This window comes from Perna viridis, chromosome 13 (assembly GCF_037379345.1).
Source record: "Perna viridis isolate PV_CMFRI_1.1 ecotype Kerala chromosome 13, ASM3737934v1, whole genome shotgun sequence".
In the NCBI taxonomy this organism is placed as follows: domain Eukaryota; kingdom Metazoa; phylum Mollusca; class Bivalvia; order Mytilida; family Mytilidae; genus Perna; species Perna viridis.
Genome location: NC_142457.1, coordinates 17,999,322 through 18,019,555, shown reverse-complemented (window position 1 = coordinate 18,019,555; position 20,234 = coordinate 17,999,322). Strand labels below are relative to the sequence as shown.

General features: G+C 32.2%; 1 protein-coding gene across 1 annotated transcript; it reads right to left on the bottom strand.

Annotated features, from left to right (window-relative positions):
- Positions 1-4,979: 4,979 nt before the first annotated feature.
- Positions 4,980-19,998, bottom strand: LOC148599811 (sialate:O-sulfotransferase 2-like). Its single transcript, XM_088558531.1, has 6 exons — positions 19,840-19,998; positions 10,295-10,378; positions 9,198-9,216; positions 8,493-8,671; positions 7,801-7,951; positions 4,980-5,398 (listed from the first exon to the last, which is right to left on the bottom strand). The coding sequence occupies exons 1-6, from the start codon at positions 19,882-19,884 to the stop codon at positions 5,139-5,141; spliced, it is 738 nt and encodes a 245-aa protein (XP_088414657.1). The 5' UTR covers positions 19,885-19,998; the 3' UTR covers positions 4,980-5,138.
- Between the last annotated feature and the right edge of the window lie 236 nt (positions 19,999-20,234).

Below are 20,234 nucleotides of genomic sequence, written 5' to 3'. Positions count from 1 at the left end.
CTAAGGTTAATCAGTTTCAACTATTTAATGAACAGTTTTTGCTTCGTCTTAACATACAAATGTATAATTTTACATTTGATATAGATTTTGAATATTGATAAGGAGATTGAAATAGGTCGTAATATTTCTAATAACTGAAAACCTATGAAAATATAAATTAAATAAAACCGATTAAATATGACGGTATTGAAATATTTGCAAAATTCATGAAAGTGCAATTGATTATTAAAATCGAATTGATACCAGAACAAATAAAAATATCAAAAGCCCTCAAACATACGAATAATAATTTTTCTTTTTTTTTTTCATTTTTCATTTACAACTTTCCCAAACTGTCAGACATATTGACGTGGATACAAATCGACAAATTTTGATACTAATGGAGACAATTGTTTGTTTCTGAATCATTAGTTTTAATGGTTATTTGTTCTTATATTTGTAGTTACTACCATAATGTCTAAATCAAATGCCTTCTTGATGGAAAGAAAAAAATCCGGTGAGTAATACGATCATTGTTTTCTTTGAAACAAGAAAAGATATTGTAACAATTATGGCGAGTGGTCCGTTAGATGAGATGGTCTTCAGTTGTAAATATTACATTCCTGTGTATACTTTTGGCATTTGAATGTTGAACAAACCATAAAAATGAAAGATTGACAATAAAGTCATCAAGAAATATAGCAGGGATATATAAACCCCTAGTAATAGCAGTTTCTGTGTTTTAATAAAATGCACGTCTTGTGTTACTTGTTATGTTGCCCTCATCTTAATTCCATATTTTGAAATACTAATAGCTTTCAGCACTGGTATTAACCAACTTAAATTAATATTTCTTAGTTCCTTTTCCACATAGAATAATCCGATATCATGTTAACCATTTATCATAATGTCCGTTCTTATTTCATTTCAAACATAAATAAAATTTGTCATTCAAAGTCAGGCTTCCATTAAATTCCTCATGTCGTGCCTTACAGTGGCGTGAAATATGGTATGATATTGTAAAGCGTAATAAATGTCTAACAACAGTATCGATGTGGTGGGAGATTGAATTAATAATGGTCTACTACAGCACTCCTTACTATGGCTGTTTCCGTACATTCCAAATGCAATACTTGTTCAGTATTTAGACCTTCAAGTGTATCCATACGCTGGCTCAAGACAGCGATTACACGCAAGCAAATGAACAATTTTGCTCATTTTGTTCCTGTTGTTATTACATAATTGTGTAACGATCCATGTGGTTGTCTTTCATAAATTAGATCTATTAATATAAGACTTGAATTAATCGGCTAGCGTTTCCATTGAAAGAATAATCAAGGGAACCAAGGTTATAGCAGTAATCAAAAGAATATAATCCAGGGACAAAGACAAGACATAAAACAGGCAAACACAACAAAGAACATAGATGCTTTACTACCCATTACCAAGACATGTATCTAATATGGATCGTTCAAATTACAACAATGAATTGTTCATTTAAAGAGAATATATGTACATAAAGATAAAATTATGTCTAAATATAAATTGGACTTATTGTGTAATCATGTATTGACATTTCATATGTAAGATAAACAATGATCAAAGAGAGGCAACTCAAAAAACAATTTAGTATATATTGTATAAATAGTCTAGGCTGATTGGTCTAGAGCGTTTGACGTAGTGCAGGCGATGTCGTCATAGATGTCAAAGCCGAGAAGGGATTCTGATCCTACGAAGGCATCGAACAAATTTGCACCTTAAATGTAAAACCTCGCCTCGATTCCAGAGTTAGGATGTAGGTAAGACTTGATTATATATTATATGTTTCTGTAAGTAAGCATAATTAGAAATTACACGTAATCACTAAACTATAGTTATAACGAATTATTCCTAACAGGTTAAGTAAATACTCGTATTTCTTGATTCTTTTAGGTATTATGATAAATAAATGAAAAAAAATTAGGCTTACTTTATTAAGCAATTATGAAATGTTTTGATTGGTAAAGAATTAAATATTTGAGAAGCTGATAAGTTTGTTTGTTTGTTTGTTTGTTGGGGTTTAACGTCCGAGCAGCAATATTTCAGCTATATTCTGACGATGAACATGCAATTGATGATGAAATAAAAAAGGGATGGGACACAAGGACAATGGGGTCGACAAATTTTAATTGCCACTGGAAATAGGGAGAGGTGGGTAGGGTCGGCAATTTAGCCTCCTGTGGCGGATCCCTATGGTTCCTACTCCGGGAGAATACCACAGTAGGGTTCTTTAACGTGCAAAGAACGTGGCATCTTTCCCAACACGGTGCACCACTATGGTTTGCGGTCAGGTTTTCCGTATTATAGCCTGACAACCCCAGGCTGTAACACAACAGGGGTACCCCATTTCACCACCTGGGGCACACATCCCAGTTGCTCTGTGGGCAGAGCGCCCTAGCCCCGGTTAGGGTTCTGAGCACTATTTAGTCGCCTTTTACGACAAGCTTAGCGCTGCTGCAGGCCTATTCGTTTAACACCCGGACCTGCACGGGGCTGAAGCTGATAAGTAAATTTGAAATTAAGGTAAAGAAAGGTAGATCACCTGTGATTGTAGTTAATTCTTGTCATCTGTTGAAAGTTATTTGAACATGACGCAAATGGATTCAAATAATATAATGTTTACTGAAGTATTGCATAAGCAGTTTAATGAGAAGCCAGACACTCGTTTCATTCCAAAAACCAAACATGACAATATTAAATAGTGATTTTAATTGAAAAAGTCGGCCAAAATCTACAAGTAAACAAGGATAGACAAGAAGTCGGTGCTATTCCGGAACCTACGGATTATGAACACAAGGTTACTGCATGTCATGCAGCGTTGAATGCAACTGGCTAGAATGCAAAACATGCTAACTCAGTAAATGCAAAGATCACGTTGTAGGGAAAGATAAGCGAGTGGCAATTAATTGTCATAGAAATATACTATGTGTTGTGACCGCTGTCAATTCTAATACTCAACAGTACAGACTCAGTGCAACAAAACGAAGAAATTACATCAACATTCTCCAGAAGACTATCTGAAGATGATACTTATGAAAACAGTGAACTATATGGTTTTCGAGGCAGCAAGACTAAATTCGGAAACGGACAATACTTAATGCAGCTGCAAAAAAGATTATTTGCCTAAAATTTGAATATCTTAAAGGGCTAACGGTTTTTGCAATTAAAGTTGTCTCAATAGAAAAACTTACCATAATAATTAACATTTATCATATGTTTTTCTTTCTGTCAATAACTCCACTTGTATAATGAATTATATTTGTAACACAAATAATTATATCAAAATACGTTTGTTATATTTTGATAAAAGATTTTGTGCGTCACTAAGCATAAAAATGTATATTTATTTCTGTAATTATTGGTCAAAAAAGACAAAATACAACAAATACAATAGGAATAATGCGTTATTATTACATATGTAGTAACTCCACGTTATGATTGTTTACACATATTTACTGTAATATGTAGCATTTTATTTTGATATAAGCATTAGCCCTGCACACACACACACACACACACACACACAAAGTGACGTACTATACAAATAAATAGTCATTTGCTTGAATATTGTTTCCAATTTTAATGTTAGTTTTAAAATACTTCGTATCCAGTTATATTCAAGTACGATTAAAAAGAATTTTATACAAAGCATTATATCTTTTTGAATGATATAAATAAATAATAACAATTGGTTTTCTATACGCCACGCCCACAACGTGGTCTACTTTTATTGATCACTCGGTATTGCATGTTTTCTCTGTATTTAATATAATAGAAATCAAACAAGAGTAACATAGCAAATATAATTATACGAATTGTATGTTTCATTGACAATTGACACAGTCATTGCTTATACACGCTTATAAAACATAAAATAAAGCAATTTAGAAAACTTCGTAAATCTTACGAAAATGTGATGTGTTCAACATAAACCATAACGAACTCTATAATTTTTACTACATTTCCGGACATTAAAAGTACATAATTCAAGATAAAGAAAAATGACACTCGTAATACGACTCAGTTCTTCTACATTAAAAAAAAAACAAAACAAAAACAAAAACAAAACAAAACAAAAAAAAAGCCTTATTACATTATTACTAACACAAAATCCCAGAAATGAGCGAAACACGCGAGACGGCACGGAAGGCGCAAATAAATCCGCGATAATGTTAGAAAACCTGGAATATCGATAAAATGACGCCCAGTCACTTAATAATTAAAAAAAAGAGAAAGACCTAGGGTGAGGGATACAACTCTTACAAATCATTGGAACGTTTGTCTTCAGCATTTTACATCAATCTCATGTAAGCATTAATGTTACTTGGACTGATTTCAATCTGTTTCAAATGAAAGTTGTTTAAGTATAAGTTTTTTTAGTAAAATTGAATATAAAACAAACATATCAGCGATTTGAGGAGTTATGTCCCTTACCCTAGGTCTATTTCCTTGAATTTTTTTTTTATTATTATGAATTATTTATCGAAATACAACCACTTCACTCGATACGGAACCTATAAACGGAACCTCAATTGAACCTTACGCCTGAGAAATCCATATTTCTTCGTTTTTACCTGAATAAACCAAAAAAATTTTACAGTCAAATAGGATTCAGTTTAGACATGTTATGTTCATTTACCTTTGTTTTACTTTGTGAGAGTTTTCTTAACGTTCTTTTGTTCTTTGTTGTGTGTGTGTCTGTTTTCCTTGGCTTGTATTTAACATTGGAATATATTCGTTTGATTGTCGCTCGAATCGTGGTTCTCCTGATTTTTTTCCGTTAAATAAAAGCATGAAATAGGTCAGAATGTTTCCAAAATTTGAATTAGAAATTTAAAAAATGGTAACATACTAGAGTACCTATCCATGGTTTACTTTTGCGTGATGATATAAAATGAAACTTGTCTGAACCAAACGCTTTAATGCAAACTTTGGAATAGTAAAATAAATGGCCAAATCAATCATGTAATTCAATTTGCCAAACGCCTGTTTTGTCATGACATTTTTATTGAATAAGAACCGATCCACTTATGTATACGTACTGATACATCGAGAAATGTAAAAAAATGCGGTTGTTTTCTGTTAATTGGTAACGCAATATCGACCCAGTAGAAGTGTGTTTACAGCATTATGTATAACTCTTCGCCACCTGTAGAAACCTGGAACCCAATATTTACATCATAACACACGCCACTTGAAAAAGAACCGTACAATTTACAAGTCCCGTGTTTGTAAGTAAATAATCCGCATGACCTTTCCTTGATGCAAAACATTGTGCAGGAAATACGTGTTACACCGAATATTATATTAATTGGATTCCCTGACAACTGGAAGGAAGCATATCTCGAAAACCTCTTGGAAAATATGATACTGTTGGTATCTGAAAAGAAATATTTAAACATTTCAGAAAAACAAACATTTTGTCGAATTGATTTTTTTATAATTTATATCATACATTGAAAGGTGGCATAACTTTCCACAAATAAACTAAAATCTGGTAAATCATACGATTTTACTGTTCTTCCACACAAGTTTAAATCCACCTCAAATAAGTTTACACCTATTATCTGGTTCAACATAAGAAATACTTGTGCCTGAAAGTCTCTTGTTTTAAGTATGTCAACGTATATATTTTTTTTTCTATTTTTCTATTTTCAAATTTAAATGTATCAGAGAAAGTTTTATTCACTTTTTATTTACTTTTTTGTTGTTTTTAGTAACAAGATCAAAATCAAATAAGATTTCCCAAATCAAGAACGATAACTCTTGCAAAGTGCAAATTTCATGTACAATCTATATATTTTTTATCTCAACCAAAGGAAAAAACTAAGACTGGATACATGATCAGCTACTGTGTCTGAACAAGAAGTAAAACTGAAATCTTGTTTGTTTCTAGAAAAGCAGAGGACGCTTACCCTACCGGTGCACCTGGTCCATGCTCCAAGTTTTTAGTGGAGTCCAAGTTGCTCATTTACTTTTGTTACTTTGTATGTATGATTTTAGTCACTTTATGTTCTTTGTTGTGTGTGTTTGTTTTCCATGTCTGGTCTTAGTCCCTGGATTACATTATTTTGATTACCGCTATAACCTTGGTTCCTTTGATTACTCTGAGAATATCCTATCAAATAACAACATCTCGTATAATAGTTTTATAAGTGTCGGATACAGAGGAATTGCTCTGCCTGTTGAGTCCCCGATTGTTTAAAAGTTACCAAGGGAGCCAAGATACTAGAGGAAATAAAAGGAAGATAACCCAAGGATATATACTAGACAAGAAAAACAGACACGCACAACAAAGGACAACTCGTACTCCACTACAAATTGAGAACATGGACCTGGTGCACCGATAGAGTTAAAGCATCCTCTTTTTTTCTAGAAACAAACGCCGAGTTACTTCTAAAAAGACAACTCCAGGATAAAAGAAAGAAGAAAGAAAAACTATGACAAGGTGAATAAATCGGTTCTCATTGTGCACATGGATAAACCGTAGCGATCAACGAGTTTGTGATGATGCTTATAAAAAAACACCTGTAGTAATGATTTCAATCTTGTAGCAACATAACCATGTCCCAGAAACCTGATTTTAAGACGTCTAGCGCGGTACAAAAATATTGCATAGTTACGGCAAGCTCTTGCATAACGAGTTGTGATACGAAAAATCTATCAACAGGAACTGAAGAGATGTTGCCACAGATGAAATAAAAGTCGACAATACGGAATGAAAAGTCATTGTATTTGTCGTTTAGTAAGCTCAATAGTTTTCCTTATCCAAATTTTAAGATACTTCGTTGACTGTAGTTGTCTTTAAAACTTGAAGGTTTTTTTGGGCAAATGTTACAAAGACGAGCAAATTAAGTTTTGATTTTTTTTCTAGATTTTTGTAGAATCCTACACCCCACTTTCCCTATTGGCGAAACTTAGTATGTAACTGTCTTATTCAACGACCTAATGCAATGCTATTTTTCCAAATCCTATATATTTTCTAATTGATTCACAGTCTGTCTATGGGAAAGGATTACTGGTTTGTTGCTCGCATTTACCATAGCTCCGAAAGGCGTTCGAAGTTCGAAAATTATTCGAAACTACGCAGACTTTTTGTATCACGCTAGAAGTCTCACAAATAGGCTTCTGGAACAGGGTTATGTTGGTACAAGATTTAAGTCACTACAGAAGTTTTATGGTCGTCATCATGAACTCGTGGATCATTATGATGTATCCATCAGCAGCATGAAAACTGATTTATTCAACGGGTCATAGTTTGCCTTTCCTCGTTTGTCTTCCCCGGACTTGACTTTTTATGATGAACTCGGCGGGTGTTTCTAGAAAAGCAGAGGACGCTTACCCTACCGGTGCACCTGGTCCATGCTCCCAGTTTTTAGTGGAGTCCGAGTTGCTCATTTACTTTTGTTACTTTGTATGTATGATTTTAGTCACTTTATGTTCTTTGTTGTGTGTGTCTGTTTTCCATGTCTGGTCTTTGCCCCTGGATTACATTATTTTGATTACCGCTATAACCTTGGTTCCCTTGATTACTCTTATTCTCAACTCTGCAGCCAGGTCTTTCAGAGAATGCAAGAATTATGCAAAGTTGTGAACAGGTGAATGATTTTATGCAACATTATCCAATGATCAATCGACGGGGTTTGATTAGAAAACATTTTCAAAAATTCCGGAAGGCCTGTTTTCAACGGTTAGTAAGAGAGGAAACGACATCTGTTACTGAGTGGATCTTGGGTTTTACCATCATAACATGCGTAAAACAAAACAAAAATGATTCTTTACCTGGAATTTCTGTTCTATATATAGATGCTCTGTATTGTCCACCACATGTTTGTGACCAATTACCATGACAGTAGCTGTAACAGCCAGAATGTTCAAAGAAGTGTAATGGGTATTTATACGGATCATTACCGCATATACATTGTAGTCCAGCCTGGAATGTTTAAATCATTTTGATATTAATTTTTAATTGATGCACTATTAATTACTGCATTTAATCTAGCACGGTTACTGAGCTATATGAATTTACATCACACATTTTAATAGAGGGAATTCCCTCGTTTAAACATAAACATCGGTTGCTAGAAAAGTCGCATATATAATCATTCGAATATTAATGGAATGGAAGATAGAAACTAACCGCGTATACTGAACATACACTACATTACCCAGATGTTCGATATGAATTGAGATTAAACACAATATAATTCAAGGCTTTGCCTTTAATGGTCGGAGCTATTTGTACTCTAATGACATATGACTTCGTTGTAAAATGCACTGCTGTGTAATCACATCTCTAAAATCTCCATCAACGAGAATACTATTTCGTCACATTGCGTATTCAGTAAAGGTTTAAACTGAATACGTCATTTAAAAGATAATGTCACTCCCGACCAGAAGACGTTTAGCCATTCACCTTTCGGATTGTCTACATGTATAAGTTGTCGCTGAAAAAAAAGTTTAAATGTATATACCTCTGTTCCAGCGTAAAGAAAGCCCTTTTCCCTGCATATCATTATGCAAACATCGTTATTCATAAATACGTGGTCCCATGCTCCATCGACAAGATATATGTAGTCAAACAGACGTTTGTATACATTAGGGGTTACTTCATTTGAATCGTCATTAAAGCAACCGATGTACTGAACATGATCTACAAAATACGAAAGCATGTAAAGAATGAAATCATACAATTCAACTCAAAATGGTATGACTTATTCTTTCAAACGAGTAAAGATTTAAAATATCTTCGATATAGGGATTAGTCAAGATTACTTTAATATTAATTCGTGAGGATAATTTTCAAATAAAAAAAAAACATGTATGGAATTAAGAAATGCACTATCATTTTTTCTGCCTGGTTTTTAAGACAGAGCTGCCTCAACATTTCTTCACAGATGGGATATATATCAGCCTAAATATTGACAAAAATAACGAAGTGTTAGCAATGATTTAATTCAGATACGTCAAAATAAAATAAAAAAAAAGACATGACCAAAACGTGAAAGAGTAATCAAGGGAACCATGATTCTAGCGGAAATTAAAAAAAATGTAATTCAGGGAAAAGGTCAGACATGGAAAACAGACACACCAAAATAATACGTTAAAAGCAACAAAATAAAATAGATTACTATAAACTGAAAATATGTAAAACCTGGCTTTCTAAACTATGTACTTACTTGATGGGTTGTTCAAGCACTGAAACAATTGAGAACTACGAATATTGATATAGCGCGAAAAAAATGATATGGGTAAGAATTTACGTAGAATCAAAAAGTGTAAACATACGCTAAAAGAAATTTATGGTGACATCCTTTTCTGTACCATTTGCAAAAATCGAAAAACATTTACCATGTTTTGACCGAGCAAACATACCAATACAATTCAGGAAACATTTTAGGTGTAGGTAGGTTTAATTTTTCAGTTTTCAGCAAATAAAATAAAAGTTTAAAGTAGAACTCCACAAAAAAATAATGCAAAATGTGTTTCATATTTGGAAAAGCCTACATGTTGTTAATTTTGATATTTTGTTGAAAATTTCATAGTAAACAGAAAGTTACATATGCCTGTTCATGTTACCGTTGTTAATAGGATATAAAAGTTAAATAGAATGTACTGTAGCATTCAGAATTAAGTTCAACATTAAGGGAGATAACTCTGGAAATGTCATTAACGTACAAAAGAAACAGTTGAATTTTCAATGTGGATTATCTTTTACGAGCAGACGGATTGGCGTGAATAATAAAAAATTTCATCATAATGACCTATGAAGCAACTTAATAACAAAAATAAAAATGTGTCGCGTTTCTTTTTTTTTTGATTTTTTTTTTTTTTTTTGGGGGGGGGGGGGTTGTATCACATGTTACAGAAATTATATGATTCTTAGCTGGAGTACTACTAAACAACTCTTATTGTCTTGTTTAGGATAAGTCAAATGTCTTACATACATATAGACCAATGATTCGTTAAGTCGATACGATTAAATTTCCCTCAATACCAAGGCCGGTAACCTATTTAAGAATAACCATAATTCGAGGATATAATATTTCACATAGTAAATAAATAAAATAATTTACAATTGATTTTAAAAAAATGCGACAACCAAAACAATTACGGTATTTACAAAAAAAAAAACAAAACTGACACTAATCATAGTATTTATAATTAATACAATCATTACTTTTATCATAACGGTTAAAAAGTTTGTAATGATAAAATGTTTTAATAGACCGGAATAGCCATGATGTAATTAAAAAATGTTTCTTATTTAACTTACTGTCGTTGGAATGTCAGTGAATCCAAACTGCACACGATCCAATAGAAGACAAGCAACAGTTGATAATATCAATGCGTTGAACATCTGTAATAAAATATATCTACAGACAACATATAATGGTATATATGCTTTCGGTAATTTGCTATGAATTAAAATTTGATAATATAAAAAAAAAGGATGTTTTTTTCTTTCTTTGATCACGATCAGTTGTAGAAAGTACAAGCCACCAAGACTAATTGAAACATTTAGAAATCTGACCTTGAAAAAACGCAAATAAGGTTTACCCTTCGATGTAGGTACTTTGATTATTAATGCAAATCAAAATTAAGATTTATCATCTACCGTTCATTTCATGTTACGATCTATTCTGTATAACTTTGAACTCAAATAGTAAAAGTTTCATTATCAATTTGTTAACTTTAAAAAATCGATTCTTTAAATTTTTCACTTTTTTTTTATAGAAAACAATACCAGAATGTAACAATAATTTCATAGATAAATTTATAGTATATTTTAAAATATTCAACAAACATCAAACCCTTCCTTTGTCGTCTTTTAAAATTGATTTAAAATTTCACTTTCTAATATTTTTTTCGTCGTGGAAAGCCATAAAAAAGATTGTAAAAGGTCTTTTTGTTTATCATTACTAAAAACTCATTTGAATAAATATTCAGAAAAAAATATGAACAAACAAATTAAATATGATATTATATTGAAATAACGTTTCATAGTAATCAAATGCGTAACAAATATATCGAAAATGTTCTTACTCGTCTTGCACATCATCAAGTCATCAGAGACTTGGTCCAATGTGGTTACGGCATTGACTAGCCTTCATAAACCAAGTAATATATTCGTAATTGCACAATGTATTTTTTTTTTGTTCAGATTGTTTCGGTATTTACATTTCTTTTCTTCATTGAAAAGTCAGTTTCACTGGAAAGTTTCCGTTTATAGATATCTTGTTGAGTTGCTATTTTTTAAGAACATTTGATAATGAAAACAGCTGATTTCAAGAGACTCTTAAACAAATCAATTCTCTTTTACTTTAATTAAATATTGCACTAGCATTGACATACACATAATGAAGTACCATACCATATACAATTCAGATGCACGCTCGCTATGGTAAGGGAATTAACGGTGTAGAAAATTCCATGTTTGTTAACTACACTCATTCAGATGTTTAGGTTACCAACACTTAGTCTAAACGCATGCTAAACATTCACCAAATGCACGATAAACGAACGCTTCTATCGTGCGTTTAAACGAACGCTGCTATCGTGTATCTAAACGCACGATAAACGAACGCTTCCAGATAAAAAAAAAACGATATTAACAAATATTATGAAGAAAGTAAAAATCGAAAAAAGAATTAATGACCATTCTTAAAATAACAGCAAATAATATGAAAATAACAGTTGAATAAAGGAAATAATGAATGTAGAAAAATAAACGAACGCTTCTATCGTGCGTAAAAAATGAACGCTCCTACGTGCGTTTAAACGAAGGCTTCTATCGTGCATTTAAACGAACACTTCTATCATGCGTTCATTGTGCGTTTAAACATACGCAAAACGATGTGTAAACGAACGATAAACGTTGCACGAACGGCAAAATGGGAACGGTGAACGTTTCAACGAGTGTGCATATGCTATATTGTTATATGACAATAGTCCTTCCTGTAATTATATCTATACTTTCGAGAAAACTACACTTCTACCTCCCATTAAAATCATCCTAATCAAACCAAATCAAGAACAATAACTCTTGCAAAAGCGATAATTTCATGTACAATCTATATACATTTTATCTCAAAAGCGCAACCCCCAAATGAAAAACTAAGACTGGTTATGTGATCTATCATGGTTCCCAAACAAGAAATAAATCTGAATTCAGTGGGTTTTTGACATGCATGAATCACCTCTTGTTTGATTTTTATAAAGACTGGTACTTAATTATAAACTTAAACTTCATCTCTTTGTAAGAACATATAAAGTGAAAGAACTACATTCAAATTGTTTGAGTTTTTATTATTATTACGAATCAAGATCCAAAGTCAAATAACATGAAAACATGTACTACACCAAGATTAAATATATTAATAAAACTCAGTTTCAAACACAACAAAAAATAAAACTATTTGATTAATGATCGTGTCTCAGTAAAAGTAGTTGATTTTTATTGAAAGTATTGAGGTTTCTTTTTCTGTAAAAAAAAAAGAATTTTTTTTTTTTGTTTAAAATGATTGGGAAATGCACGTACATATACTCCGGTTATTGACGCCGGCTGAAAAAGAATCTAACGTGCTGCAGAAATAAAAAATAAAACTTCGATTGTGTTGTCCAAATAGAAACATTGATTTCTAAGACAAAAAAGGCATTCATTATCTCGATTCATTATCTTTTTGAAATAGACAATCAGTTGCGCCTAAAATCGTTATGTATATTTTTTAATGTCATCAGTTATCTGTAAAATATGCTGGTCTTCCACCACCGGGAGCTAATATTAAGCTGGAAATGCACATATAAAATTAAAGAAAAAAGGAAAATACTGGAACTGCTCGTGTGAATAAAAGACATTTTAGAATAAAGCGAAACTCACGGTGCTCGTTTTTAAGAACAACGCATACTCCATATAAGTACATGTATTTGTTGTTTTGAATAACATTATTTTCCGTATTTTATTTAACATCAGATTCTAAAAAGTACATGAATGTCTTTTAGTTGATGTACGTAGCGGTGTTGTTCTTGTAAGAGTTGTGTTCCTTAACCTAGGTCTACCTCCTCAAATAAACACCTTTCTATTTGTAAGTGAATACCGAAGTTGTTTTTCTTAGTGTCAACTTCAATGTTAGTACTTGTTATGCGATACATGTAATAAGGTTTTTTTTAAGTGGAGTGTGTTACTTCTCTCTTCAATGGACTTGGTCCAATAAGATGAATATTAATCTAATATGTAAGTAAACATTTTATTCTCAATTTTATTCTCAAAATAAGTTTTGACGTCAAAATGCTTCATTCTTTCATGATGTCATAACTTACGACTTAGGCGAAAGTTTGGTATGGACCCCTTTGGGCCTCATAATTTGGCCATTTTTGAAAATTTGATTAATGCTTATGTCTTGGTAGAAGAAGTATAGTAAAATGGTCGCGTACACTGAATATATGTTTGTGACGAGATTTTTGGCGATTTTTCCAGAAATAACAGTATGCATTCATCTAACTCTCACAAAACCTTTAACTTTTAACATTTCGGCAAAGTTTAAGATAGTTTTGTGTGGAACAGAAGTGGTCACACATCTGTTGACTCAAGATATATATTTTACACGAGTTGTAATTGACAATTATACACAAAATATATGTCAACACGCATGTGGCCATTGTTAAGAGAATAATCAATGGAAACCATGTTCTAGCGGAAATCAAAAGAATGTAATCCAGGGATATAGACCAAACATGGAAAGCAGGCATATACAATAAAGAACATTAAGTAGCTAAAATAATACATACAAAGTAACAAAAGCAAATGAGTAACTCGGACTCCACTAAAAACTGCGAACATGGACTAAGTGCACCGGTAGGTTAAGGGTTCTTTACTTTTCTAGAAATCTGGGGTAGACGAAAGAGGAAAGGACAACTATGACACGATGAACAAATCAGTTTTCATGGTGTAAATGGATATACCATAACGATCCCCGAGTTCATGATGGCGACCATAAAACATCTGTAGTGATGACTTCAATCTTGTAGCAACATAACCATGTTCCAGCAGCCTAACTGTAAGAAATCTAGCGCAATACAAGTCTGCGTAGTAACGGCAAGCTCTGGCATAACGCATAAGTTAAAATTCCATGGGCAGGTGCTGAAGGGATGTTGCTACAGATGAAATGAAAGTTGAAAATTCTGAATGAAAAGTCATCACGTTTGTCGTAAAGTTTGGTCAATAGTTCTCCTTTACATTTGATCTCTAAGTATAGGTCAAGATTTTAGGCTGACTTTTAAAGTGAAAAACTGCACACAATTTAGTGTTTCCCAGTCTTTTTAAACGATTTGTCCAAACTCAGCCAATTTTGAAGGTCTTATACGACCATATATGTTCAATTTATTACCATAAACCAATCAAATCAACCATAAAACATACTAAAGAGCTGTTGAAAAACAACATCAAACTTTCTTCATGTAGACTTTGTTTTTGAGGCAAAATTTTTCCCTTACCGAACCAACTTCTTTTACACTAACAAGTAATCGTGAAAACGATCACATGCCTTGTTTGTTCCTTTTTTTCTATCTCGAAATTGATACATGTATCATTGAATTTAGCACAGTTTTTGTGGTCTTCCTTTGTGCAAGAGGCTTTGGAAGGTGTCGCTTCACATCTTTGTATTAAATACCCTGACTTATTGGTTTTTCTGTTTGAGTGTTATTCTTCAATAAAACAACAACAACAGGAAATCAGACAAACAAACAAACAAAACAAAATAAAAAAAAAAAAAAAAAAAAAAAAAAAAAAAAAAAAAAAAAAAAAAACAATTAAAAAGAAAGAAAAATAAATGAATAATAGATGAATATCCTATAATTCATGTTCAACTGGAATCTAAAATACATCATTTTGTTTTAAATTGGAAATGTTCAATACATGTTACCGGGATGAATTAATGTCGAAAATGAATATCAAGTTCCTCGGAATCCATTATTAATACAGTAGTGTGAAGACAACATAAAACCAAAATAAATCGATAACAACAAACACAACAAAAACAGAAGACAAAAATAAACATTTGCATCAACGGCAAAAATATAAACAAACAAACTAGTAAAAACAAAACCGCACACACAAAATTGGTTGACAAACAAGCAAAATCCAACTTATAAAAAAGAAGAGAAAGAAAAACAAATGTTCAGATATAAATTTTAAAAAAATGATGTACTAAAAATACTTAACAATTTGAGTGACTTGTATCCCAAATAGATCCGAAATCCACTATAGACCTTAATTGTGCATGCTATAGTCCAAACTAATTATACTATGAAGCCGTCGTCCAGTTCGTTTAAACATTTTCAATGATTTTTTTTAAACCAAAATGCAAGTGTGTTTATAAAATAGACAATGCTTTACTTTCCCAGTTCGTTCAATGGTTATTTAAACGGATGTGCTTTGATCTGAATTAAATTCTACATTTTCATGTATGTGTTCCAAGTGTAAACACACAAACAAACACAGAATCACGATCACTTTTTGATTATTGTCAATGTAAAATGGGAAATTCTGTAAGAACGGAGGAAGTTAAATGCTGTTAAGGCCGAGTTTATTTTTTTTTATTTTACAGTAAGTAATTAACTCTACATCAAACAATAATATATGTACTAAGGGTAATAAAGGGAACCAAGGTTATAGTGGTAATCAAAACGATGCAATTCAGGGACAAAGATCAGACATGGAAAACAGACATACACAACAAGAACATAAAGTAACTAAAATAATACACACAAAGTAACAAAAGCAAATGAGTAACTCGGACTCCACTAAAAACTTAGAGCATGGACCAGGTGCACCGGTAGGGTAAGCGTCCTCTGTTTTGTAGAAACACCCACCGAGTTGCTCATAAAAAGTCAAATCCGAAGTAGACGAGAGAGGAAATAAAAACTATGACACGCTGAATAAATCAGTTTTCATGGTGCAGATGGATACACCGTAACGATCCAAGAGTTCATGATGACGACCATAAAACTTAATCAACAAAGGAACATAGGTTGTTTAAAAGCCAACGAAGTAATGGGAAGAAAGTGTATTAATGATGGATTAACGATCTAATATCAGATGTTTAGTTACAATACAGGCGTTTAATTAACAAATGTTGACTTAACAAATATAGTGTAAAAATAGCTTTATGTCTGTTGTTCATTATTCTTGATGTTAGTAATGATAATAAACTATCGACGTCTGAATGGAAACAAATTCAAATCAAGTGCATATGTACTTTAAGTTTTCATCGTCATGCCAACGTTAATACGTGTACACATCTCAAAGAAATAATATAATAGAACAGTCGACGACAAAGGACATAAATCAGTTATTTCTTGAAATACTGCTCTGATTCCCTTGAACGACATAAATATCCGCGTAATAGACTCCCGAATCAGGGGTATGAATAAAATTTGTATCAATATGATAATTACCAAATTCTTTTTCAGATATCATTTTTGCTTGAAAATACACAGTTTCTTCTAAAACAATGAGTAATAATTGTTTTTTGTAAATATTCTTTGTACTGATATGATCACTGATTTATCAATTATTAAATTATAGCATGCAAATGCTATTTAATCACCTCAGTTATATTCACGTCGCAATGGAAGAAGGAAGTTTGACGCTCTGTTAAACCTAAACCCACCATTCCGTTTGAAATTCCTGTACGGCGGACGCTGAATTGTGAGTGTAAAGACAATTAAAAAAGTTTACACATCATAAAGAGAAATAAAAAATGAATCGATCTAAACGTAATAAAAAAGATATTCATTGAAAAATGAAGAAAAAGCCGCCGAATGCCTACCATATATTTTTTTGATAATATTTAATAAAAAAAATAAAAAGGAATGTAATGCCGTTAACTGATTACAAAGCACAAAATATACTCACTCTGTTGTTAAGCAACTTTTCATTCCAAAGCTCTCAAGAGGATTCAAATTCATATGCATACTAATGCATTAATTAATTGTAAAATTGCAACCATATCTGAATTATTATTGTAAAGTACAAATGTTAAGTACCATTCTATGTAAGAATCATGCAAACTATAAAATATGATAAATCTCACCCCCCCAAAAAAAAATAATAAGAAAAAGAAAAAAATCTACATATCGTTTCGTAATTTATGTGCACATATCTTCTGGACAAAATCAGTGTTTGTATCATAGGTTTCTAAAATGTCTTTTCAGGCGGACGGTCTACTTATAGATGTTATTTTAACAGATCGATGAGAGAATATCAAATTGCATTTCAATATTTCAATTACAATTCTACACAACATCAAGGTTGTCTATCATTTTATCCATTGTTTCTTGTAAAATAAAATAAAAAAATAAAATTCAACAAATGCCATTAGGTTGACAAAAAGGACATCTTTAAACCTAAACGCTAGGAGACCTTTGTATACAATATTTGCATTGAATTTTCATTAAATCAGGAACCTGTTTGAATTTTGAGTTTTATGATAAAGAATTTTGTTTTGACATTTATCAGAGGCTTCAATTTTTAGAAACGAATATAAATGAATTTGATAAACAGATACACATTAAGGGCAACACATATAACATATATACATGTGCTTGGCAACAAAAGAACTTATTCAAAGTTCAAATTGTCAATTATTAAATTTTGCATTCTACAGCTTCTTACACAGTATGTTTCTGTCAAAACAGACCAACTGCATCTGTACTTTCATTTTTCGAAAAAATTCTCGAACGAATACGATAAAAATCCGAAATGTTACCTTTCCGCCCGGTCATTGCCGCCGCAATAAATCAATGAAGGATTTAAAAGTTCGGTTAAAATATTTAGGCTACTGCATCATATAAACAATTATCCGTATAAGACAAGTGAAAAATCATCCCAAATTTGGATGTCACGATCGTGAACAGTCAATTATAACGGTTCAAGGTGGGACGACCAGCGCTTATGTCGCAAATAATACTCATGTGGTACATTGTAACAGTTACAATATCAAGATCTGGTACCCTTCTATCGCTAACTGGCTCATCATGTGATCACACTGTTAAAAGAATTGTCTTATATGCACGATCAACCTGACATTGAGTTTAAAAAAATACGACCGGAGTATTAATTGATCGTCAAAACAACAGAATTTCGGTGCAAATGCAAGATGGGATAACTTCGAATTTGAGTTCGAGAAATAAAATACCAGATATTATTTTTGATCTGTCCGTATTTGCTCCAGAAACTATCTGAGTCGTATCCTATTCATGTTGACATATAGAACGTTATAATTGTGGTATTTTTTATTGTTTGCTCTACCCCGGATTTGACCTTTTATGAGCAACTCGGCGTGTGTTTCTAGAAAAGCAGAAGACGCTTACCTTACCGGTACACCTGGTTCACGTCCCAGTTTTTAGTGGTGTCCGAGTTTTACATTTGTTACTTTGTATGTAATATTTATAGTCGGCGTCACATAAATAACATACTGTTAAAATTTGAATAAAAATATTTTCTACGACTTTATTGACACCTACCGTCGTTTAAATTGTCTTAAATGGCTTGCTCATTCGTTTAGCCAAACGGCTTCTCCCTAAACATTGAATCGTTAAATTCCGGTCAGATTTTAATTCTAGGTGGCAATATTTACATTGTAAAAAGTCGGCCATGTTTACAGTGATCGGGTTACTAGGAGATGTTGTTTACGTTTAAATGGTTTGTCCAAAAACCGAAGAACCCAGAATGCAATTCGGCGTTATTTCGGATATCTCGGATTTATTTTACGCGAACAACGTATAATACCGAGAAGTTGATCAAGCAGACGATTGTCACCGGAGTTCGACGGGAACTTACGCACTTCGTTTGTAAACAAATCGTCCCGTAAAAACCAACATGGCGGATATTAGTATGGGATTTTCCCGTAAGGATTTGTTACGCATGATTTAAGCTAATAAGCGACTTGTTTTTGAGAAGCTGTTTGGCTAAACGAATGAGCAAGTCATTTAAGACAATTTAAACGACGGTTGGTGTCAATAAAGTCGTAGAAAATATTTTTATTCAAATTTTAACAGTATGTTATTTATGTGACGCCGAGTATAGTTACTTTATGTTATTTGTGGTGTTTATCTGTTTTCAATGTGTGATCTATGTCCCTTGATTACCTTCTTTTGATTTCCGCTAGAATTTTGGTTCCCTTGGTTACTCTTCAACAGGACGGTTAATTGATGTTTTGGTAAAAATGTATCCTTTTTTGTTTGTTGACTAGTAAAAGTACCCATTCAAATTTAACTCATATTTATGGTCTTGAAAAATATATTTGAAAATCATATCATCATATTTAAAAAAAAGTATGCGGTAATGAGTCCTGCATATTTTTTAAAGCAAGCAGCTCCATTGCAGTCTAAAGTCGGTATAAATGGGAAAAAAATAGAAGGCATCTCTGTTATGCATGCTGAGTGTAAATTTTATAGGTTCGACAAAATAACGAAATATTATTTACACTATAATTACTACGAGACATTGCAGATGATATTTAAATCAAATAAATAGATTGGTAATATCTTAAGGACAGTGAAGAACAGTGGAGAGTGTACTTAAAGAGACAGGGATATCATGGTTAAAGTAGAAAAGTAAACAAGACAAAATTTATGGAAGGCTGGCGTTGGCCTAATGGGCATCCATTAAGTAAATAAGTAAAGTCCATACATTCTATGTTTATTCTATCTAAAACGGATTATATTAAACCGTTGTGAAACATGAGCTTTCCATATTCCGAAATATAATCAATGAAATTTTAGGAATATAATAAAAAAATACCTAAAATAGTCACTTACCGAAATTATTTGTTTATGTTGATTAGTTCCGTAATCGCTTCTCATCAGTAAAGTATGGTTTATACGTTCGTTTTATCCATTTAACTAAATGCGCAAATCAATGAGAAAAAAAATCTTTTCTATCAATAAAATTGAGCAACATATTGATTTGTCATTAGATTTAGATTGCCTTATAAGAGAACAAAGATGTGCAAGTTTCGCTTTATTAAATTTTAAAAGTCATTTTCTCATCAATTCCTCCAGGAGGTTTAAATAACACCGTCTTGAAAAAAGATGATATTCTTTGAAAAACTTCAGTAGCAGTCTTTCAAAATATCATACAGAAGGTGATTCATGCAAGTTAAAAACCCACCAAATTTAGTTTCATTTGTTGTTCAGAAACAGTTAGTGATCAC

Coding starts and splice junctions, on each gene's coding strand:
- LOC148599811 (XM_088558531.1), bottom strand. CDS start 19,884: ATGAGAAGCGATTACGGAACTAATCAACATAAACAAATAATTTCG. Junction 10,379..19,839: donor AACATAAACAAATAATTTCG/GTAAGTGACTAT, acceptor ATTTTATTACAG/ATGTTCAACGCATTGATATT. Junction 5,399..7,800: donor ATATAGAACAGAAATTCCAG/GTAAAGAATCAT, acceptor ATTTCTTTTCAG/ATACCAACAGTATCATATTT.